A 23,456-nucleotide genomic window follows, 5' to 3' on the forward strand; every position below is an offset into this window, starting at 1 on the left:
GTGATATTGCTTTAAAGTCAATTGAGATGTTGAAATTAGTTTGTCATCGGTAGTGATTGGATTACTCAGGTGATACGGCTTTAAATGTAATTTGGGTCAGCTGTTTTCTAATCGCAAAGGTGGATGTTTAGCACATGAATATTTAGTTCATAAGTGTAATGCGCGTTTCTTTTTCATTGATAAAAACACATGTTGATATGTTCAGCAAGAAATCCATAAATATCCGATCGATTGTTGACATTATTCATTTACTAGCATGCATACGGGCAGTGAAATCAAAGCTGTGAGAAGAAAAGGCGAGTGGTAGTGTTCGCTGCAGACTGGCTGGTGTTTTTCAGAGGTAAGGGGGTGTGTCTGTGTCCCATACGGGTATCTGCCTTGGAGAGACTGAGCAGAGGCGGGAAATGGCGCCTGGTAACACAACGATTTGTCGTTTCGGAGACGGTACTTAAGTAGATGTACAGAAAAGGTCGGATGAGAGCACGAAAACAACACGGCTTCTGTTGTGATGGTTAATCGGTGTTGAATTATCATCGCCAGACACTGCGGATCACTTAAAGTAAGTCGGTAACGTTAAGCCTTCTTCGATCATTTGTCTTTTTTGCTTGTGGTTTGTGTAATGTTGGCAAACGACAGGATAAATAGTTTCCCTCCCTACCTATGTACATCTGTTAGCCCGAAGCAGTTTTTCAAAAAGCCTATGTAGGGCTAACGCTAAGCTAGCGGTGCTAAGCTAACCACAGCTAAGCTAAAACACGGCCTACATCGGAACTGACATATTCCTGGCGGACTCAAAATTTCAGTTTGGACTCCTTCTTTTAAATTAATGGTATTTGTCAAAGAATAACGATGTGAGAATATGAACTATTACTCTTTTAATCCGTTAAAACAAACGGACAGTAAGGTAATACGGAGCGTCAGGGTTGGTTAGCTTCGTGGAGGCTAACGCAGTCCAATGGCATTCCACAACTGAGCTGTGCTAACGTCAGTTAGCCGACACTGTCTTGTCCTATTTTTGTAAAGTCTTCCAATGGGTGTTGAGTTAGGCATGTTTGTGTACCACAATTTATGAATAACGCCCCACGACTGCAGCATTGGCTCAAAATTACGTCGACGGTATTCAGAAGATAATTTGGTTACAATGTCAGTTAGCTGTTTTGATTAATGATGTCTGACGAGTTCCCAAATAAATCTAAGCTTGACCCTGTAAATGTCTCCAGTAGACAGTCCAGTCAACCCCAGCAGCGAACCAAACACAAGCGTGCCGACTAATGTATCTTACTTTCGTTATAGTATTCATATTATTTGTAACAATTTAAGATGCCGCACTGGCTTGCTAACGGTAAGTTAGCCTATTTGGGCTCGCCTTGTTGAACCGCTACATGGTGCCGAGCTGTTTTAACATCTCACATTACCTGTAGATGTCACTTGTGCAATCTGGCGATGGTAAATTAAACAGTTTGTATACAAAGGTCTATTGTGAACATGTATGACTCCTGACTCTTTAGTTTAGGTAGTGTAGCTTAATCGAGCTAGCTGCTCAATTAGCTGCAAATCTTGATAGTCGTAATGCTTTGGTGCAAACGCTGAGTTGTGTGCATGCATGAGGCAACTGGACCAATGACATGTGTTTTTAATATTGTTTTCCCAGTTAAAGTTGGTCTGAATTGTTTAGCCACTTTCAGTCATTTCTGTAACGGGTTGTCCAACAAGAGGCCCCGTTTGTTTCTCCTCGCTAGCTCGTTCATACAGTGACGGTGGCATGTTCCTATTTCCCGCTCACTTACTCGTACCCTCCTAGCTGTGTACATGGAGCTTCGTTGGGGGGTGACATCCTACAGAGGTGGATTTTAAGCAGCCTTGTTGTTGGTGCATGCAAGCCGTGGCGAGATGTAATCATATAGTAGGCTGAAAATAGCAAGCCTGTTATTTTTATTTTGCAAATACAGGTAAAACTTAAGTACATACTGATATTAGCAATTTGTACTAACAGGAAAGGGGAGAGAAAAGAATAAGAGTAACATTCAGTGCATAATACACAATGTTCTAGTGCTTCCAGTATCAACCTCTGTAAACATGTGTAGATGTTATTTGTTTTTAATTTGATCAGATTACCATATACCTATTTGTCAGTATTGACTCATCCAGAGAAATCTGTTGACACAAGGGTCTGATTAATTACAATTTGAACTTTTGATGAAACAATTACAAAAGCTGATGTGATCAAGAGGAGTTTAAACAAATACTGATTAAGGATAATTGGTGTAATCATTTAATGTAATAAAAACACAATGAATAAATATGGTGATGAAATGGTTTGTTTTAAATCAACCATGCACTGTTTGCATTTTCAGTGCATCTCTTTTAAAACAAGAACTTTTCTTTTTTTTTAGATTGTTCAACCATCACTGCTTTACTGATGCAGTTAATGTGTATGCGTGCATGCACACAGTACACACAATTCTGGTGTGTTCATGGACACACCCCTTTGTAAATGTAAAGAAGATGTAGTAACGGACATTTACAGTATTTGAGATTTACAGTATGTATTGAGAGAGTGCTATTGTGTGTTTAGGGAAGCTGACAGGTTGTGGATATGTCCAGACACATTTTCAGCCAGCTGCTGTTACATAACCTTAAGAGGCTGCCATGCTTGACTGACAGACAATTCATGTTCACTGTGAATTGTTTTTAGTTTTCCATCGGCATGCACTTGAGGACACCGTTGACCAATATAAATCCCTCAGCTTTAGCTAGTAAGGAGTGTATTCCCTTTTTTAGATAGATTTCATCTTAAAACAACGTTGTCCATGTTCACAATTCTTCCACTATTGACTGTATTTTGGTTTCTCGACTTCAACATAGGTCTTCCATGTAGCTATTTCATTTTAAGTGTGGGTAGTAGTGTGTTTTTGGGCGATGTATTTTTTTTTACTGTACGGATGGAAGTAAAGCCAGCTGTGGCTGCAGTGATCCACTGTGATGTAAGTGAAATGGGATCTTGAGTGCATCCAGATGTTAGCAGGAAAAGCCAGCAGTATTCCACCACTACTGATAGATACACCCCACAAAAATATTAATTCTAGAAGCTCAAAGAGTTGAGACCGAGAAACTGTGTTTCCTTGACTGCAACGTAATTGTGGTTTCCTTTTTTCTTTCCCCCGTTTCTGACTTTTTCTTTTTCTTTTTTATAAACAGCCTTACATGTGACTGCTCAAACAATGAGGCTGAGAATGCGTAAGGCGTCTCAGCAGTCGAACCCCAGTCTGGAGAGCCGCCCGTCTCGTACCAAGCGGAAGCATTCAGAGGTAGAAGAGGATCCTCCTCCTCCTACCAGTGGAGGGAGGGGCATTTTCTCCACCATCAAGAAGTTCATCAGAGGAAATGCTGTTAAGGTAACCACCTCGCTGATAACATCAAATGACCCTGCTTTTAAATTGACATGAATGCAAATATGAGTGTGGGGTTTTTTCTGGGAGCATTGGGGGATATTTGTTGCTGTGTTTGGTTTAGAAGTGCTGCCTTTTTTGGCACTCTGTTTTAAAACTGTTTTTAGCACCATGTTCTCCTGGTGGCTGAGTTAAATACCGTGTTTCTTGGTACATAGTGTCACGTTTCCAGATAAATGTCTGGAGGAATGCAGCAGCTTGTCTGAGAACCCGGACTCGGTTCTAATTTTAGCTTCTTGCTCGCAGTCAGTGTGCAGTAACAGGAGGCAGGAACAAGTGGAAAAGTCTACTCTACCAAAAACAGACTTTTCCTCTGGAAAGAGAATGGGACTTTTTGGAGTTTTTACATGATATTTTTATTTCATGGTCCTCCCTGCATTTACTTATTAGGTCATAATTTAAGACGTGTAGCATATGGCTGTTGATGCTTTATTGTCTCTTTATTCATTGTTAAATAATAAACAAGCTGAATAAAACAAATGTTTTACTATTTATCTAATGGTCTCTATAGTTAACATAGTATAAATGCAGGTTCATTGTATGTCACACCATGTCAGATATTTCTAATTATAAACAGGAAGAAGCGTGGGGTGTGGTGCAGTGGTTTGTGTGTTGGTGTTCTGATCAGGGGGTCACAGGTTCAAACCCCACTGCAGTCAGCATGTCGTTGTGTTCCTGGGCAAGACACTTCCCCCCCAAATTGTTCCTGTGGGGATTGCCCACAGTATTGAGTATGTAAGTCGCTTTGGATAAAAGCGTCTAAGAAGTGATATGTAATGTAAAAGAAGCAACACTCACTGTTTGAAAATGCAAACAGTTTTTTTGGGGAACTTTTGATTGGTTGATGGTAGCCATAGTTAATAGCATCAGTTCGATTTTGAGATTTTGTCAGACTTTTGACACACGATTGGGGACCAGATTTCAGCACATAGCCCTCACTGTCTGTTTCACCGGAGACAGCCATGCCTGTTATTTATTTAATTACAACTATCTAACAATGTGAGCTTTTGTCTTCTCAAGGTGCAGCAGGAGAGCCCAGCCAAGAAGACACGCCTCCACTGCGATGTGGACAATAACCTGATCTCCTCCACAACCCCTGACTCCAACACCCCCCGCAGGACTATCCCCAGGAGAGGCTCCCTCAATGGACGTGAGTGGCACTCAATCAGAGAAAATGATCATTTCCTCGTGTTTATGTTTCACTTGTCTCTGTTAACGCTCTCATATTTTAATTCCTCCTCCGCAGAGGCAACCAATCATGACAGGAGTAAGGAGAAGCCCAACGGCAGTCTGGAGGAGACGACGGCCGTTGAGTTGCCAGTCACCAGCCCCCCCAGAAGCACCCTTCTTGGGACCATCTTCTCCCCTGTTTTCAACTTCTTCTCACCAGCTAAAAATGGTAAGCGGACCCTAAGGTAGCCTGTTCGATTCATGGCAGGCATTATGCGCAAACCTAAAGTGTATCTGTACTCAAATGTTTTCATGTTTATGTTACAGCCAGGAGCATGTCTTCAGTGTCAGTTAGGGAGATATGTAAGAATGTCATATCACAGTATTTTTTTTTATTTTTTTTTGTGACTAACTTTTTATTGTTTTTTTTGCCTTCACAAAAGGGACTTATACAGATACAAATGATATAGACAATATCACAGTATTTCTGATTACAAATAAATAAAAAATCTCTATTGTTATTGCTTCAAAATTATAGGGTTGACTATTGTTGCTTTCACAAGATATTTAAAGGTTATATTTTATGGATGAATGATTATTTGTGATGGGGATATTGACTAAGTGGGTAAAGGTAAATAATAGAACAGTCTGGTACATTTAGAAAATGATATCTCTTTGCTGTAATACTGCCTTTAAACAAGGGAAAGACATGTATCCAATGTTATGATATCAAACATCTAAGACCATCTCTTGTCTCGTATCACAATATTGATATAATATCACAATTATCAGTTAGGTCAGGATGGTACTCAGTATTGTGATTTTGTGTCTCAGCCTCCTCTGGCTCAGACTCTCCAGACCAGGCATTGGAGGCAGAGGAGATTGTCAAGCAGCTGGACATAGAGCAGGCAGTGGAGATGCCCACCAGCACAGCCACATCCACAGAGGAGCTGTGCGCCCCCACCAACTACTACTCCAGTGTATCACAGCTTCCACCTATGCGACCTCAGCACATCCCTGAGTTAACTCCCCCAGAGGGGGAGGGAGAGCTCTGTGCTGACGCCGACCTTCCACCCCTCACAGGTAGATATGGCAGCTAAGAACCAATGTTTCTGAGATAGAGTTTGAATTCATGTTGACGTTATAGTATCTTGCGTTATTGTTTTTCTGTTTCTCATCGTGCTCTTTTAACGTTTGGTTTGTGTTGTGGTTCCAGCTCCGGGCTCCAGTCCAGAAATGACATATGTGGACGCTCCTCCTGCCGCTGTCCCTCAAGAGGCAACCTATGAGGAAGACTGGGAAGTGTTTGACCCGTAAGTAAACAACTGCAGTCTTAAACGTTTCGTCGTGTAGTCAGACTCTATTGAACAGAATTCACAAGAAAACGGAATAACAATATTTGGAAAGTAAGGGGTAGTGGGATTTTTCATCAAGCAAGAGGGATGAGCAATGGCAGGGTGTCCGCGGGGTCTTAAAAAGTATTAAAGGTGGTGAATCAATTTAGAGAAAATGAAGGCTATTAAACGGCATTTTCCAAGGTATTACATTTTGTAGCTTGTTTTCAAAAAGTATATCAATTGTCCAAAGAGGTCGTATTCTACAGTCGGCCTGAATGTAATCATTGTGTAGGTGTGTAGTGTGATTCTGTGTAGTTTATTTATAATAATAATTTATTTTATTTATATAGCGCTTTTCACAACTCAAAACGCTTTACAGTATGAGGGAGGGTGGACAAACAAGGACAGGCAAACAAGTAAGTATATTATATATATATATATATATATATATATATATATTATATTATGGCATCCCGTTGGATTTGACGTCATCTGAACAGGACATCGCACGCTCACTGCTTGATGGCGCGCAAAGCTCCGTTTACGCCGGTTGTTAAACAACATGGTTATGGGGAAATGCAAGTCTGCGTCCAAATGGTTGGAAGATAAGGAGGAAGGACAATCAATACTGTATATAGTCAATGTGAGGTAAAGTGTGTCGCCAATGTAACCGGTTAGAACTCCAAGTGGCCATGAGGTCTTCAAATGTATGGAAAGGGTCTTAAAAAAGGTATTAAACTTGACTTCAGGATTCCTGCATATCCCCCCTGAAAGGGGAAAAGGTGAGCTGTTTGATTTGACAAAGTCCAGACTATGATTTAAGTCCAATGTATCCAGACCTCCAAGCTGACGCTTTCACCCACAGCAACACCAAAAAACCAGCAGCAGAACTCCCAATGTTTGATCTCACAAAGTGTTTCCACATGTTATAGTTTGCTATTAATATGAATGATCACAGTAACTAATGAAGTCTGTGTGATGTTTTGATTTGTAGGTATTTCTTCATCAAGCACGTGCCTCCACTGACCGAGGAGCAGCTCACTCGTAAGCCCGCCTTACCTCTGAAGACGCGCAGCACGCCTGAATTCTCTCTGGTCCTAGACCTGGTCAGTTATACAAAAACACATTTGTTTGTTTTTCAAGTTTATTAAAACTCTGTTGACCTTTTTACACATGTCATAGGATTGAGTAAAGTTTCCTTGTATTCTCTCTGTTGTGTCCGTTAGGATGAGACGTTGGTTCACTGCAGTTTGAATGAGCTGGAGGATGCAGCACTTACCTTCCCTGTCCTCTTTCAAGATGTCATTTACCAGGCAAGTTCACTCGCTCTGTTCATCTTTAGGATGCCACTAGAGGGGGATAAAATGTCATTTAAAAAGACTTGCAAAAATAGAAAAACTTGTCATACACTTTGAAAACTGTCAAATTCAATAGTCAAATTCCATAGACAAACCAAAATGACGATTCCTATTAACAGATTTTGACTTGCAATAAACTGTGTCTGTGTTTATCATACACCTTTGCTTACTTGTTATTTCCTGCGTGCAGGTGTATGTGCGCCTGAGGCCGTTCTTTAGAGAGTTTCTGGAACGCATGTCTCAAATCTATGAGGTAACTATAACCCGACGACTCCTACTGAGTCATTAATCCTATAAACGCATCAGATTTAAAAATATGTGACCTTTTTTATAATGTATTTTCTTCCTTTCCTAGATCATCCTTTTCACAGCCTCTAAAAAGGTCTATGCAGACAAACTGCTCAACATCTTGGATCCTAAAAAGCAGCTCGTGAGGTACGGTGTGTTTTGATATAACTGCACACCTCACTGAAAGCTTGATGCAGGCTGAATGAGCCGGGGCTGGCATGTGCTGCCGTTGAGGTGTCAGTGTTGTGGTTTTCTGAATTATTGATAGCTTTGACCTTGTCACTGATTGATCTTTCTCTCTTCCCTCTACTGTAACCGTAGACACCGGTTGTTTCGGGAGCATTGTGTCTGTGTCCAGGGAAACTACATCAAGGACCTCAACATCCTGGGCAGAGATCTGTCAAAGACCATCATCATCGACAATTCACCGCAAGCCTTTGCATATCAGGTGAGCACTTGAACAAATAAAACACGAGAGGTTCTCTGGTTACTGACAAGTATCTGCCTTTGTCACCAAAGTCAAACAAAGGAAAATGATAGACGATGAGGACTGCATTAAAACCAGAATTGAACTTTAATTTTTGTAATGACATTTATAATGTAGGTTTCAGCCAGCATTAAGCTTTTTCATGATTATAAATAACTCTGGTCTGATCAGTATTCAAATAACAGCATTAAGCTTCTACACAAAAACAGCTGGTCACAACAAACCTTTTATTACATGTTGGACGCTTTTATCCAAATTGACTTACATACTCAATACTGTGGGCAATCCCCACAGGAGCAATTTGGGGTGAAGTGTCCCAGGGACACAACGACATGCTGACTGCAGTGGGATTCGAACCTGTGCTCCCCCTGATCCCAACACCAACGCACTAATCCACTGCGCCACACGCCTCCCCTTTTATAGATTCTATTAGTTAAAATCTGTGCTTCGGTGGAGATGAATGATTAGATTTTTATCTCACACCTCCCCACCTGGTTGAGACTTGCTGAGCTGCCTTTACTTCCCCTCTTTCTAAAAACCAGGATGTGTTATTTGTTGCCATCGATTGGCCCGTTCTGCTCTAATTACCACAAAGCCAACAGGACGTTGATGACTTATCATTGCGACTGAAAGAGATATTTTGTGTAACTAACAGATAACCGTCTCCACATCTCATCTGACTAAAAACAAAAAGATTTACTGTTGACTGTCGTAGAGGAATAAAGAAATGAGAAACTATTCACATTTAAGAAGCCGGAAGCAGAGAACATTGACTTTTCCTTCTTTTAGAAAATGATTTGAACCAGTTGATTATTTCAATAGTTAACCACTAACCGATAGATCTTTAATCTAATGGAAATGTCTTTCTCTTGATCCTGTCAGCTGTCCAATGGGATTCCCATAGAGAGCTGGTTCATGGATAAGAACGACAACGAGCTGCTGAAGCTGGTGCCCTTCCTGGAGAAGTTGGTGGAGATGGTAAGATGTCCTACTGATCGGTATCTACATCAGTCATATTTCACCATGTCAGTGAATCTAAGTTGTTCTTTATTCTTCTCCTTTCATGGTCCTCTCCCCTGTGATCCTTCAGAACGAAGATGTGCGTCCGCACGTCCGAGAGAGGTTCCGGCTTCACGACTTGTTGCCCCCAGACTGATCCGACCAGTCTCTCACAACGGGACACCAAGAAAAGACTGAAAACAACGTGCGTGTACAAATGCCTTCTTTGGATTACAAAACTACAACATTGCCATAACTGTTAAGATTTTTTTTTAGCCTTTTTTCCTTTTTTCCGTTTTTAAATCCACTGTTGCTTTTTTTTAAACTTGAGAAAAGAGGAACCTTTTTAAAGGTCCGGGGGACATTTTCTAAACGTATAGATGAAATTACACATGCTATGAACAAGCCGAGGCTATTTCCTCTTTTGACTGACTGCAGCTGTGGAGCTGATCTCTCCTCCACTAAACTCTGAGGTCTTGGTGCTGGTTTAGTGGATTTAAAAAAGCCACTTGGTAAAGAGGAACTCCCCCCCCCCCGACCCGAGTCCTTGAACCCAAACCAACCCACTGGTGCTCACGCTGTTGACGCTGACAAATAACCACACTCATTTTCAGCAGGAATGACTGGCCTGAAAATCAATCTGCGCATGTGTGTATGTTTACTCCGGGCCACACACACTGACTTGGTGTTTGACAAACCTACGATCTGTAGCCTTTAAAATCATATGCATTCCTCCGTAGCTGAGTCAAGTTTCTATTGTTGGTTGCAGTTTTTTCTGGTAAAACTGGTGTTTCATTGTTTAAAAAAAAAAAAAGATAGCGTTTCAAAGTGTTTTACTTCTGTTTGTAAGATATGATGTTTTAAAAGGGGTTGTGTACGTTTTTAATTGTAAGCCTTTTTTTCTATTAGGAGAACATGGGTGCATTATTAATGACAGTCCACTGCATAGTCTAACTAAATGGACTTTTAAGTATAGTTTGTTCTCTTTTAACAAATAGAGGTTTAAATCAATGTGTTGGCTCCACTGTGGTCACAACAAGGCTCTTTAATTAAATGTTAGGATTAAGAATCTACTTACCTGTAAATCTGACATATTGTAAAGGTTTGAGGGCATTCATTTTCAAAATGATCAGCGTTAACCTTTCTTTGATAATAGTATTTGATTTGTCTATAACCAGTATTGTATTTTTCTCCTAATCAAGTTTTCTGGCTAAAATCAGAGCTCGGTTTCTTTTAGTTGTAATGTGTTTTCAGAAGCATTATGACTAATGTAGCACATCTCTGTGTGTCAGAAAGTCTGTTCATATCTAAGGCCGGACGCTGTACCAGCAACATACTGTTCAACAGCTTCCTTGGCTGTTCCTCCAGATGTTTCATTTTTTTACTTTGTACTTTTTAAGTTCCCTTTTTTTCAGTTTTCTGGTTAGTGCGGTTTAAAGCATTGTTTTTAAGAATGGTAACTATATGAATGTGTTTCTGCCTGACATCAGCCTGGACACTCAGACACTCTGTTTCTCAACTTTATTTATTTAATATTGAGACAAACGGTATTCTGACATGCAGATGTTTTGTTGGCATCCTTACTCAGAGGTAACGATGGAAAGCCCAATATGACGGACATTGCCCAAACACTCGAGTTAACTTGAATTTCTGTGACAAATCGGCATGCATTGTTGAACCTTTTTTACGTTAAAGCAGATGTGAGTGTTTGGATTGGTTGCCTGTACAGTGCCATACAATTCCTCCATTATACCCCACCCCAGATAGAAAGAGACAATCAGACCTCAAAGTTCTGCAGACACTCGACCCTCCTCCCCTGTTATTTTCAGTGTGCTGTATTTGTTGTGTATTGTGATTATCTCCCCCCCCCCCCCCCCCCCCCAGAGAACATTTACCGGGGGATCGTACTGAGCCCTCACTGAGAGCAGCTTCTGCTCACAGATGGTTTCCATCTGTCCATTATTTGCCTTTCTCCACCTTTTTTTGTTTTCCTTCTCCAGAAATCAGAATTAGTTTGTACTGAAGTAACATTTGTTACAGGGCACAATGGTGTTTGCGTGAGTAAACATCTACGGACTATGAATGTAAATTGTACATGGGGTGAAGTCTTAAGTGTATTTCCGAAGTCCTTGTTTTCTTCACCCCTCATCAACTAGAACAAGAGATGGCAGCATGGCTCTGCCGTTTACACGTTGCAGAGGAGGTGAGAACAATACGCAGGAAGAGGAAAACATGTCTTGAAGTCCCCTAAAGTTAGCCCCCCCCCCCCCCTCAGCTCTCACTATCCTGACTGCTATCTTTCAGAATGCAAGCCTCTCGTAGAGAGTGCGATGTCGTCCCCTCCGTGAGACCCTGTGTGTGCAGGATGGGGGGAGGGGGGCGTTTGATACTTCTCACTCGGCTCATTTGAACGTGCATTACCAGTTTATTGTACACTGAGTGTTGTACAATACATGCAGCTTCATGTTTAAAAAAAATCCTTAAAGTAAGGAAAATCTTTTGTATTTTTTATTTCAAAAGGCATGTCCTATCTACTTTTTAAATGTATTAATGAAGATTTAACTTTACATCAGATGGAGTGTTTTCTTTTTTTCTTACAAATATCTGTATGTTTAGTTTAGCGCAATGTCACTGAACTGTTAAACTTAGCATGTAGAGAAAACCGCTTGCTTTGTGGGAAAGTCCTAAATTAAATTTTAATCAAGGCACTTTTTCTGCAGAAAAGAGCAATTGTGTTAATGATTTTTTTTTTCTTCAAATATCTGTTAAGCCATTTTACGTGCAACAATTGCTATTTGTGCTGAAGATGTATTTAAAATGTTTTAAGACATCTTTGTACGCCGTCAGGCTTTATGCTATTGTAAAGTGTATATACAGTTACATTGAATTTGAAAGAAAGTTTTAAAGTTAAAAACCTCTTGCATGCTCTTTGTTTTTATTTCTCTTAACTGTCTGAATATAGGGGACAATTCATTCATTCACAATGGTTTAAGTGTGGGGTCCTGTTGCACCAACTATGCTTATTAAGAGATGGATTTCCTCATTTTTTGCCAACAGAGATGGCACCACTATATGAATTGTAGTAGCATTAAAAGGCCCACAAAAGTTTAGTTATTTTTTATTTTAATGTCGCTAATTGTTCACTTTGCGTTTATATTCACTTCATAATGGCCAAATAACTAGTCCACATAGAAATAGTTTATAATTATACCCTTTTCCAGATTAGCCTTTTATCTTAACTTCTTCCATTAACTTTCTTTCAATTATTTAACTATTTGATATTAGATTGTTGGTGTATTTTAACTGGACTCTGTGATTTAGATGATTGTTTAATCTCTAAATTATTGATTTAAGGGATTTTAATGTAATGTTTAAATGTGATTTATTAAAAATTGAATGAGTTTTCCTTTTGAAGACTATAATAAGGCAATATAGGAAACCTTTAAAATACATCATTATGTAGGAGCCCATTTAAAAATAAGTGACTACCTTGTTGTTCAGTTGATTTGGTACGATTATGTATACTTTTTAACAGGGTTGTTGTTCAAAATATTTTTGTTTGAGTGACCTAGACCAAATGCTCTTTGACCGTCTGAAGGACCACCATCATTGGGAGCTGTAGTCCGCAGTGGTATTTTGCAGCAGATGTAATGTCTTTAAAATCCTCCAGCTGTCAGCCCGGAGTCTTCTCGCTCCTCTGACAGGGCTCGGGTTTCAGATGCACGACTTAATCAACACACTCCATTAATAATTCAGCACCGATGGCCAGGCTTCTTGCTGAAATCCCTTCTGCATTTCACAGCCCTCATTTCGCACCTACCTTTTTCCCTTTACCGGTGTCCTTAATTAGGCCGTTTCAGAGCAGGGGTAGAGTTGCAGGTAGAAGCAGAGGTGAGGAGCTCCAGAGAGCACAGTGGCCTGCTGGGAAAAGATGAAGTTTGAAGGATGAGCGACGACTCTGTATAGTTTACCAACATGAAGCCTTTTCTCAATCTGGTTCTTCCTCACTTGAAGATCTCTACAGGATAAAGCAAAGTTGTTGTTTTTACCATTATAATCTGGACTGGACGCCTGCTTGCACTTTTTGCATGAGAACTATTACAATGTGGTCGACACCAGCTGCATGCATGCTGTGCATCCTGTTTGGTAAGTAAGCCTACATTACATTTCAGAAAGATTACTGTTTTTTTTCTGTAAAAAAAAACAAAACAATAGAAAATGTTTCATCTGAGGGCAAAATATATTAATAATGAAAAAGTTTAAATTATTAGTATGAATTGTTAATATAGCTTTATTAACACAAATGAGAATATGTGCTTGTGTAAGACTGAACATTCTTACACCCTCACAATGTACATAGTAAATGTCTGGTAAATGTTTTTTTTTCTTTTTCTGACCCTTTTAACAGAAAGTAAATTAGATAAATTGGTGTATCTGAGTTTTCAATCATTGATTCTTGATGTCGCACATTTTCACAATACAAAAGCGTATCGGCTCAAACAATTTTCTTTGTCTTTTCTTTGCTTCTTAAAATCTACAGGGATCATATGTGATGTCCAGCAGGTGTTTTCACAACCCAAATTAATACAAAGACAGTCCGACCAGACACCTGATGAAGACACCAAATTAGAGGAAGACATCCGGAAAGTTATTAATCAAATTCACTCTTTGTCCAGTGAAAATGCAAACGCCCGCCGCCTCGGGGTCTATTTAATGGGAGAGGGTTTTGACCTTAATGCATATTATGGAGCCCTGAGTAACTTATTTTCTATATTTCGACCCCTGCTGGGAGAAAAGTTCATGGATGATCTTCCCAATATGTTAGTGTGTCTACTGTCGGGGAAAACGGATTGTGGCCTCCAGGCAGAACTAACAAAGACCGTGACTCTGGAGTTGGGGAAGCCCTTGCTGACGTTTGTGTCGTCCCTCAGATCCCAGACATGCTCTCCTATGAGCCGCGACGGAGAGTCAAACAGCTTCATGGGGGCCTACATCAGGATGGGGGAAACAACAACAGCAGCATTAAACGGTTTCCAGCAAACATTCATAAATATACTGTCAAGTGTCCCTCTCTCTGGGAATTTGATAAGTTCTGTGAGTGGCCTCGTGGATGCAGCTGTGACGTATTTCTCAAAGTCCATGGCAGCGTTACTGCAAATACCAATGGACTATATTAAAATAGCTTTACAGTTTGGAATAAGAATACCATCATTAGACAGAACAGAGGTCTGTGAGCAAGGTAAAACATTTAAAGTGTTGCAGTATGAAAAACACTTTATTTTAACTTCTTAATGTTAACCAACTTGTTTTCCCATTGTTCTGCAGGAGATCTCAAGCAGCTTATTTTGTGGTAAGTCAAAAAGTCAGAACCTTTCATTATTAAAAGCTTTTACCACTAGTAGCACTACTCAGCAATTTTTTGCCAAAAACCTATTTGTTATGTTTTTCTATAAAAAAAATATTCTGCCACTCCCATCTCATGCACGAGTAGTAGGCTACACACACACATTACCTTTTTGATGGTGAAGTTCTACTGTGAGTGATTCAACATTTGAGCTCTTTCTAAGGCAAACAATAACCAAACATGTTAGAAAATGTACAAAAATTAAAAGACTAGAAAATGTAAGGCATAATATAAGATTGCAATTAACAAGGCTCATTTTCGCAAGAAACATCAATCATTGAGTCTCAAATTCTGTTATACTCATCATGGTTTATTTACAACACAATGAAATGCATTTGTAGTCCCTTTATAATAAATAAGGAAAACAAAACTATTCTTTATGGTGGTGGAGTCTATTACATCTCCCTTGATTTCACACAGAAGTATAATACATATGTAACACTTCTATGTACTAGGTTGCTTTCAATGAGGAGTAGAAGATAATATAAATAGAAAAAACAATATCAAATTAATATAGCTGGCATTTTATTAATAATTCATACAACACTTTCACAAACCCCTCATCCACCCCAGTGATACCCAATCTGCTATCATGGACAAAGCAACAATAATTGAACCCGGGTAGTCTGCAGCTTCCCTCTAGCAATCCAATGACTATCAGTCCTCCTTCTGGTGAGTATAATCTTTTAGAATAATTTCTCTGGTGAGGAAAAGACAAAAACTGCAGCTCCAAAAACTTTCGTCGGTTCTGCTGGTTCCTGGTTTCCCGCAGCATCAAAAAAGCACATCCTCAAACAATTCGAACACTGCCCACAGTCTTACACACACACAGGGCCCACACTCAGCTGCCACTCATTGAGCCTCATTAACAACCACACCTGGCCTGCTCTTCCTCTCCTCCCTCATATGCAGACTCTGCTGCCCCAGCACTGCCCCAAGTGGGAGCTGCTGTTTATTACAGGGTCTAAAACTCACTGCATTACTTGAGTGGGTTACACATATAAGCCAAAGTAGCTACCTGTATTCAATTTAGAAAATCTTGTTTGGAAAGAATCAGTATAAATTCTTAAGTTTCAGTTTTTATTTTTAGGGGAATAAGCAACAATGTGACCTGGTCCTTCGGTACCTCCATCATTGACATCCTCATGGAAATCTTCCTGGCTCCAGAGCAGTCTCTGTGCACATATCCAGGATCAGAGTGCCAGAACCCTCCCAGCGTCTCCTTCCAACGCAGCGCCTCAGAGACAAACGACAACATCAATAACAACCAGGAAATCCTGTTAAAATGTGATCGCCACAACTTGGCCAGGCTCAACGACACGCTGTGTGCCAACATCCTCACGGGGTCCAGAGCAGGATCCACATCTGTGCTCACATTTTGTCAGGCGCTAAGCTCCCTCAGCCCTACCCAGATAGAGCAGGTGTGGAGCAACACATGTTATGTTATTCAAACACTGGCATCTCCACTTCTCAGCCGGTCATCGGACTGCAGCTTTGGGGACGCCCAGCCTCCCCCTGCCGCCACCCCTCCCTCTGAGACTGCCCTTCCTTCTCCATCTGCACCTCATCGAGTAATCAGAGATGCCTCCAACCTCAAATTGCTCGCCTGCAACTTTGACAACTGGTTGGATACTGGGATGGTGGACGCTGTCCTGGTGTCCCTGTGCAGCGATAACGAACGTGAGGTGTTTGTGAAGCAGGTGTGTAACAATGCTTTGTTGATGAGGAAGCTGCTCTCAGACAAGATGAACTTCTGGCTGTATGGATACTGTGCCAACTCCTCTGCAGAGCCTGGGTACTTGGTGAGTCAGTTCTGCGTCTATGAGAGTTGGATCGAGCAGTCCTCAGTCTTGGTGGACCCGCCCTTACTGGAGTTCTGCTTTAGCTTGGACCGGCTCAGGCTGACCCAAATCATCTGTGAGCACACTGGATTCTTCATGTTTCTATTCTCCAACCCTGACAATGGACCGTTCATGCCTAACTGCACAAGCCTGCCCCCTGCATCACAATTCCCAGAGATGGGTCCATTGATATTAGATTCTTGTCGTTACTCAGAGTGGCATGATGTGATGCAGATCACCATTGACGTTTTGTCGCAGTGCATTCTCCAAGATAACATTGCTTTCACCAGAGAGGTTTGCTCTAACAAAACGTTTCTGAACAGCCTGCTGCGCAACAAAGAGAATGCCTGGCTTGAAGCTCATTGCAACTCATCTCTCACCGTTCTACCCACCGAGCCGAATGAGATCTTCGACATCGTTGGCTGGTGCGAATACCAGACCTGGGGAGAGCGGGAGGTGGATGATTCAGTAGTCGGTCTCTGTTGGCAGCATGACCAGCTTGCTTTTCGGGAGAATGTCTGCTGCAAGGCGTCCGTGTTGAAAAAGCTGTTAAAAAACTTTCAAAACCAATGGCTTACATCATCCTGCACAGACATAAAGGAAATGGAGGAAATTACAGTGTGTCCACAGGTGTGTATCTTACCTGAGTCTATTTGTATATCCATAGTCTAATCAACTTTCATGCACAAAATAAAGAAAATGTTAGTAAGTCCCATTTCATATTGCCAGCACACTGTCCTGAAAAGTAGAAGAGGCTTTAATATGCAAACAAAATGTATGTTTTTCATCTGCAAAAGGTGAAACTATGTGAATAATGTGACACATGTGAAGTGTAAAGGTTATTTTAAATCAACTCAGTGGTGCAGACTTTGTATTCTGATCTTGCATCCACCCTAATCTTTCCTTTAGATGTGCAGGTACTCTGAGTGGACCCGTCCCATCATCGTGGACATGACTGTGCTAGCTCTCTGCGCTGAGATCGACAAACTTAACTTCACGTCCAAAGTCTGCACCAACGCCACGATACTCCAGAACCTGTTGGCCAACCAGGACAACACCTGGTTAATACAGCACTGTGCCAACCATTCAGTAACAGGGATAGCTCCAGGAACAGTCCTGCCTGGGTTCAAGCCTGCAGAGCAGTGCCTGTACGCCAGCTGGAGCACGTCCCTTCCAGACGCAGCGCTCCTGACTCTCTGCTGGGAGCAGGACCAGACCAGCTTTGTCTCCTCCATCTGCCCTAATGCTGGTCTTCTCTTTTTGCTGTCCCGGGAGCCATCTAGTGTATGGGTGGGCAGAATGTGTATCACCTACACCAACTACACCACTCCTCAGAATAACAGCAGCACCACCGCACCGCCTACTTTTTGCCTGGCCAAAAGCCTGGTGAGTCAGTTCAACTGGAGCTGCTCTGCTGACTTCACCTCCGCCTGCCAGCCGGGGGCCAGCCAGAAAATGGCCCTGCAGATGATGCTGCGCTGCTGGGTGGAGAGTCTGAGGTACAGGGTGGAGGGGCTGATGACTCCACCTGTGGCCACAGTGCTGGAGCAGGCGGTCAGCACTGCAGTGGTGATACTGTTGGCACTTGAGGAAGTCCAGAACACCTCGCTGTACGTCAACAAGAACATACGACTGAGTGTGTTAACGTCTGTAGGTCACTATCTGGAGAGGGAGACAAACTTCGACAAAAAGAGGGTGTTGCTGCAGTGCTTTGGGGTATGTAGTTTGATTGTGCTTTAATTGTTTGTAAAAAAGGTAACTTGCTAACAGTGGTGGAGGAAGTATACTTTTCTTAGAAATGTATTCTGTTGGTTAGTCAGAGCATTGAGTTACTCCCTCACATGTTATTCCTAAAGAGTCAATCAGTAGAACACTGTCATTGACTTAATGGTTTATGTAATCCTCAAACATATCAGTTACCATTCGTGTCACTGTATGACCTCCAGTGTACAGGCTGGTGTAACGGTTAGTTCTCCTGTCATCCATACAGACATAATGAATCTCTTCCTCTGGGTGTAATCTCTACAGATTGACACCTTTGATTTGACCAATAATGATGAGTTAAAACAGCCGACCAGATTATGTGGTGACATTAACCCCCCTGTTAATAGTGTTTTTGTTTCTATTTTGTAGACAGTCTTAACCAGCCTGATGCAGAACGCAAGGGACGTGAGCAGTAATGAATTGCTCGTCATTAAGGTGAATTATACCAAACTTAAATGTTAATGTGAGTTTTGAGATATGCTAGCTGCATGGCTAGGGATGGCAGAGTCATTCTGTCAGTAGCTTTGATCTGACTTAAATATCTTAACACTTATTGGATGGATTTCAATGAAATTCTGTCCAGACATGCATGATCCCAAGAGGATGAATCCTAATGACTTAATTGCATTGTTTGCAGAAATCCATGTTCCTCAAATGATGTATCCTATTCACTAATATGGCTCTCTGTCTTTTCCTCTGGCATTATTATTATTTCAAAACTTCAATCTGCCTCAAACTTTGGTTAATGTTCAAGTACCTGCAAAACGAGTTACATTCCCATCCTTCGCCTAAAATTGATTGCTTACGTGGTAACGTAAAAATGGTCAACAGGGTAAATATTATACTTACTCAGCATAAGTAGTTAGCATCCTCGTTGTGTGCATGTAAGCATGCTGACATTTGCTTTTAGCTCAAAGCACAACTGTGCCCAAGTCCGGCCTTGCACAGCTGCCAGCACGGCTGTAGATCCTTATTGTATGCATGCACATGTGTTTATATTCCTAATTATTCACGTTTTATGTGTCCAGGAGTATTTCAGTATCCCTCTGAGCAGCCTGAGCTCAGTGCTCAGTTCAGCTCACATCACTACCGTCAGACTGATCCTCCGGTACTACAACAGAAACAAGGATACACTGCTGGTGAAAACACCATTACACAACAATGTGAAACCTACCAGAACCTTTTCTGTTCCTTACATTATTTCTTCTTCTTAATTCTTAGTTATTACACAGTATACAGTTGCACATTCCAGCTGACACAGAACTGGTATTTAATTTTATTTGCTAGTTGCCAAAAAGGTACCTGTCCACCATGGTCTCAGTGCTGTTCCAGACCCACCTGGTTAAAGACGGCAATCTGTTCCCGGATCTGGCCGCCCTGCTTGCTGCAGCGAGCCCAGCTGACATCCAAGCTTTGCCCTCACTGCAGAACAACATCAATGTGTAAGTCATAGTGTCAACTAATCATTTAGAATGAACAAATACTAATTTCTAATCATCTCAATATTGTTTTACTTATTCTAAGCAGTTTTGTTCTCTTTTTCTCTGGTATGTGAATGATGATTGTTTCCTTGGCTTCTTAGAAGTTAATTTGTGGTGCTGTTTATGTTTGATGGGAATCAGAACTGAGTTTATCATCTGCCAAGAGTATGCAATGAACACCATGATTTATTACCAATGTCGCACAATCCTGCAATCTCACCTACATACATTATGCTTCCCTCTCAACACAGCACTAGTGTCAGGCTTCTGCGAAAAAAGAGACGTGTCATTGCACCTTGAGGTGCCAGGACCATGCATAATACATAGAAAGTAAAGGAAACTGGTTCACTGGCTAGATTTCAATCTCCAAAGTGATAAGACATTAAAAGGCAGAACAAAAATAAATGTAGTTGTATATTCAAGACCAAATTAATCTCAAGTTTTGTCTCTAGACAATACAATTAAAGATAGTCAAACATGCACTTATTGTTTATTTTCTTTATAGAAGGACCTAACAAGTGTCCATTGATGATACCACTATGACAATATGTATGGTAATTATGTAGCTGCCAGAGGCAAGTCAATTATAGCTTAGCATTAAGCCTGGTAAATTAAGAAGAAAACAGCCCGTCATACAATTCGCACCATAAAATCCAGTACACAAACAAGATATTACGTGCTATTGCAAATCAGAGACCTTTCCTTCCTTTAGACAGTGTCACGGTATCTGTTTGCACCTCTGTAGAGTTTTTTTAAATATCGCCCAGTTTATTTCCTCTGACTATACTTTCTTGAGATTTGTCCATCCAAATTCAAAAACAAATATATTCCTCCTTCCCTCTGTATTGTACACAAGCATGAACCTCTTGCTGATTACACAAACAACCATGATTAGATATTCGCTGAATTTAACAAAACGTGTATTTATCAACCATCTCAACTAACTTGTATCAAAAACCAATTGAAGTGAATTCACCAAAATGTTTTCTTCAATATTTGTGCCCATTTGAGTTGAATATGTGTTACCCAACCTCTCACTTTGTTTACATTGCTTAAATGCAATGCGATATTCAATAAAACAGTTCCTTTAAAACACAATAAAAATCGTATTAATATATTTTTTTTCTAGGAGGGAGACCATTAACAGAGACTTGAAGACCATGACTCTGGACCAGCGGCAGGCCTTTGGCTCGTGGTACAGCAAAGTTATGCCTGTCTCTTACATTATCAGAAGTCATCAGGCACTGATCAGGGACACCGGAAACCTGATTGCCTACCTGCCCTTCCACAACTTCCAACACCTCTCCTCTGCTCAGGTAACAGCCTCTGAGCCCTGACACCTGGCTGAGAAACCCGAGCAGCTGGCACTCCGTCAGCTGCTCTATCCTCGGGCAGAGCAGAGCAGTCACAAACTGCTCACAGGAAAGCAAAGACAGACTCTTCTTTCTCTGTCAATGCGTGTCATATGCTCCCAGCTAGTGTTCAATAAGTAAAGATAGGAACACTTGAATTACCAATGACCCAAAGAAAAAGGGGTTACTGACCTTTCAGCACTCAACCATGAATTTCCAAGGTTTTAATGATATACAATATCACATTTCCACATTAAGATGTTTAGAACATTACTAAATATTGGTTCTATAGGTTGTTCGAAGTGGAATAGCTGCATCATTTACTTAATGCTTTGTATTTTACAGCCAACAGAGAAAAAAAGTTCATTTTTGGAAAATGTGAAATGATTCCTTTGAATGAATCATGGTTCTGTTCTGTATAGGTTTGAAGACATCTAAATCATTTTTTCTCTAATAATATTTCCTCACATTTCAAAAAGTTTAAAATGTCATATGTTCAGACACAGAGTTCTGTCATCGTGTTTCTCTGCAGCTGTTGGACGGGCTGGATGTGTTGCAGAGAAACCTCCTCACTTCTCTAAAGCAGGAGTTCATAGCTCACAAAGTCATCGGCACCTACAGGAATCTGACGGCTCAGGATTTTATCAGGTAAGGAATGACTGAAGGAAGGCACCTTCAACCTTTCTGTCCATGTCAACTGTTCTTAGACATTAACTCACCTGGTGTAACCTGGCAAAACACATTTACATGTAGTTTGATTAATTTGTTCAGGTTCATTTGACACTTGTTAGTATAAGTGTAAAGTAATAATCCGTCAAGTATGTTGCTTCTATAGTTAGATAAAGTTACATCAATACAACTTATAATAATAATATCATTAATGTATTAATGTCATACATTTGAGTCGTGACTTTCTGTTAGTATGGTCAATTATAACAAAATCTTATATGACTTTATATATGTAAACTATTTAAAGTAGTCATTTATTTTTGATTAAGTGACCAAATTACTGCATAAAAGAAAAGAGAAAGTTTACTGTTTTGCACAATCTATAGTGGAATTTCACTACAGAAATTGTAGTGTTTTGAATTGAAGTGTAATTTAAAATATAAAAAAGATATATAAATCTAGAAACCCACGCAGAAACAACTTATGCATATATGTAAACTAGTGTACCAGTAATACGGCTCTGTCTCTAGCTTTTATCTTACAGATATACTATTGTCAGATTTGCTTTGGGCAACTATGAATGAACAATTTGTATACAAGATGTGTACATTTATATACTTTTTAAAAATAAATATTCACAACTGCTCCCAGGTGTGTTGTCAATAAAACGTTGTTTCTCTTTTAGGCTTGGTAATCTGTCGTGCATGGCAGACCCTGAGGACCTCCTTGTATACAAAGACACTGAGGCCTTCAGTGTCATCCGGGACATAGTGATGAACTGCACACGTGACAGTATAGGTCTGCCCAGCCATCTGGTAGGAACAGAGAAGTTACTTTGTGTTTTGTTTTTTTATATTTTAATATGTGTGTTGTCATTCAAAGGAGTATTCATATCATATCTGACTCTGTCTGTGTGCTTGTTCTAAACCTAACTTTCAGGTTTCCAGTGTGTTACTGAACAGTGCAGAACTAAAGATCCCCTCCCTGCTCAGTCCTGACCACCTGGCAGAGCTCAGCCACCTCCTGCCCTCGCTGGGTGTGACCTTCCTGCAGGGGGTCACCCCCTCACAGCTGCTCTCTGCCCTCCCTGCCCTCAGCTCTGTTCCATTCAGCCCTGCTCAGGTAGGGGAGCATACTCAACCTGTAATGTAAAGAGGAAGATGCAGCAATCATCTTCTATCGCTCAATTTCTATTGCCATTTAACATACACAGTTTTCTTTTGTGTAAAAGGAATATCAGGGGTTTAGCGAGTTTCTTTCACTGCGTCAGCCCCTATTTGTTGTACTTGGTTGGGTTTCCTGGCAGCTGGTGGGGCTTGTAGGTTTGAGGAACAGCTGACAGGCAGTCGGTCTGCAGCAAACTGACCCCTGAAGCTCATGAGACAAAGACCTAGGCTTAACTTCAACCTCAGCTATCAACTGAACTGGAGCCTTTTACTTTGACCTCCGCCTCTCAGCTGCTTTTGCACGTCATAAGGTGTCCTCGGAGGATAAACCTCTTCGAACCTACAGATACATCATGAAGCAAACATAAAGTTCCATTATTCTAGTTAATAGGGAATGAATGGGAAGGACTGTGTACAGAGCTCAAGTTATTACATACAAATCATCCGACATACTAAGGTACTAAAGTATTTTATTTGTATTCATTTGCTGTCATTCTGTATGTTTTTCAGGCTTCCATAATTGTGGAGAAGTTGTCTTCAATGACAAGTGTGAGTTATTTTATAAACCCATCACAATGTGAGTTTAGTATAGAGATAGTCTCTGTATTTCTGCACCCTGAGCCTAACACCTGCCTCCCCTCCGCCCAGCTCACCGATCCCGGCCAGCTGCAGAAGCTCGGCTCGCTCATTG

At 40.8% G+C, this 23,456-nt stretch overlaps 2 protein-coding genes across 4 annotated transcripts; both read left to right on the forward strand.

Annotated features, from left to right (window-relative positions):
• The first annotated feature begins 127 nt into the window (after positions 1-127).
• ctdspl2b (CTD (carboxy-terminal domain, RNA polymerase II, polypeptide A) small phosphatase like 2b) lies at positions 128-12,009 on the forward strand. Of its 3 annotated transcripts, none has more exons than XM_079664873.1 (13): positions 128-340; positions 3,199-3,395; positions 4,470-4,599; positions 4,696-4,848; positions 5,454-5,702; positions 5,836-5,932; positions 6,951-7,062; positions 7,183-7,269; positions 7,505-7,567; positions 7,670-7,749; positions 7,924-8,050; positions 8,972-9,067; positions 9,180-12,009. In XM_079664873.1, exons 2-13 carry the CDS (start codon positions 3,222-3,224, stop codon positions 9,243-9,245), a joined length of 1,434 nt encoding a protein of 477 aa, XP_079520999.1. In that variant the 5' UTR covers positions 128-340; positions 3,199-3,221; the 3' UTR covers positions 9,246-12,009. The 3 variants fall into 3 exon arrangements, with proteins under 3 accessions (XP_079520999.1, XP_079521000.1, XP_079520998.1); XM_079664874.1 differs by lacking the exon at positions 128-340 and adding an exon at positions 350-559 and having other exon boundaries at positions 4,476-4,599; XM_079664872.1 differs by lacking the exon at positions 128-340 and adding an exon at positions 352-559.
• Positions 12,010-12,647: 638 nt separating this feature from the next.
• LOC307027984 (uncharacterized protein) lies at positions 12,648-23,391 on the forward strand (the record flags this gene model as incomplete). Its single annotated transcript, XM_079662677.1, has 14 exons — positions 12,648-13,234; positions 13,629-14,327; positions 14,414-14,438; positions 15,583-16,963; positions 17,243-18,049; positions 18,467-18,532; positions 19,126-19,236; positions 19,385-19,539; positions 20,708-20,894; positions 21,463-21,578; positions 22,285-22,414; positions 22,539-22,721; positions 23,276-23,312; positions 23,387-23,391. The coding sequence occupies exons 1-14, from the start codon at positions 13,177-13,179 to the stop codon at positions 23,389-23,391; spliced, it is 3,960 nt and encodes a 1,319-aa protein (XP_079518803.1). The 5' UTR covers positions 12,648-13,176.
• Positions 23,392-23,456: the final 65 nt, after the last annotated feature.

Source organism: Notothenia rossii (assembly GCF_949606895.1).
Source record: "Notothenia rossii genome assembly, chromosome: 2".
In the NCBI taxonomy this organism is placed as follows: domain Eukaryota; kingdom Metazoa; phylum Chordata; class Actinopteri; order Perciformes; family Nototheniidae; genus Notothenia; species Notothenia rossii.

Coding starts and splice junctions, on each gene's coding strand:
- ctdspl2b (XM_079664873.1), top strand. CDS start 3,222: ATGAGGCTGAGAATGCGTAAGGCGTCTCAGCAGTCGAACCCCAGTCTG. Junction 4,849..5,453: donor CTTCTCACCAGCTAAAAATG/GTAAGCGGACCC, acceptor TTTGTGTCTCAG/CCTCCTCTGGCTCAGACTCT. Junction 5,933..6,950: donor GACTGGGAAGTGTTTGACCC/GTAAGTAAACAA, acceptor TTTGATTTGTAG/GTATTTCTTCATCAAGCACG.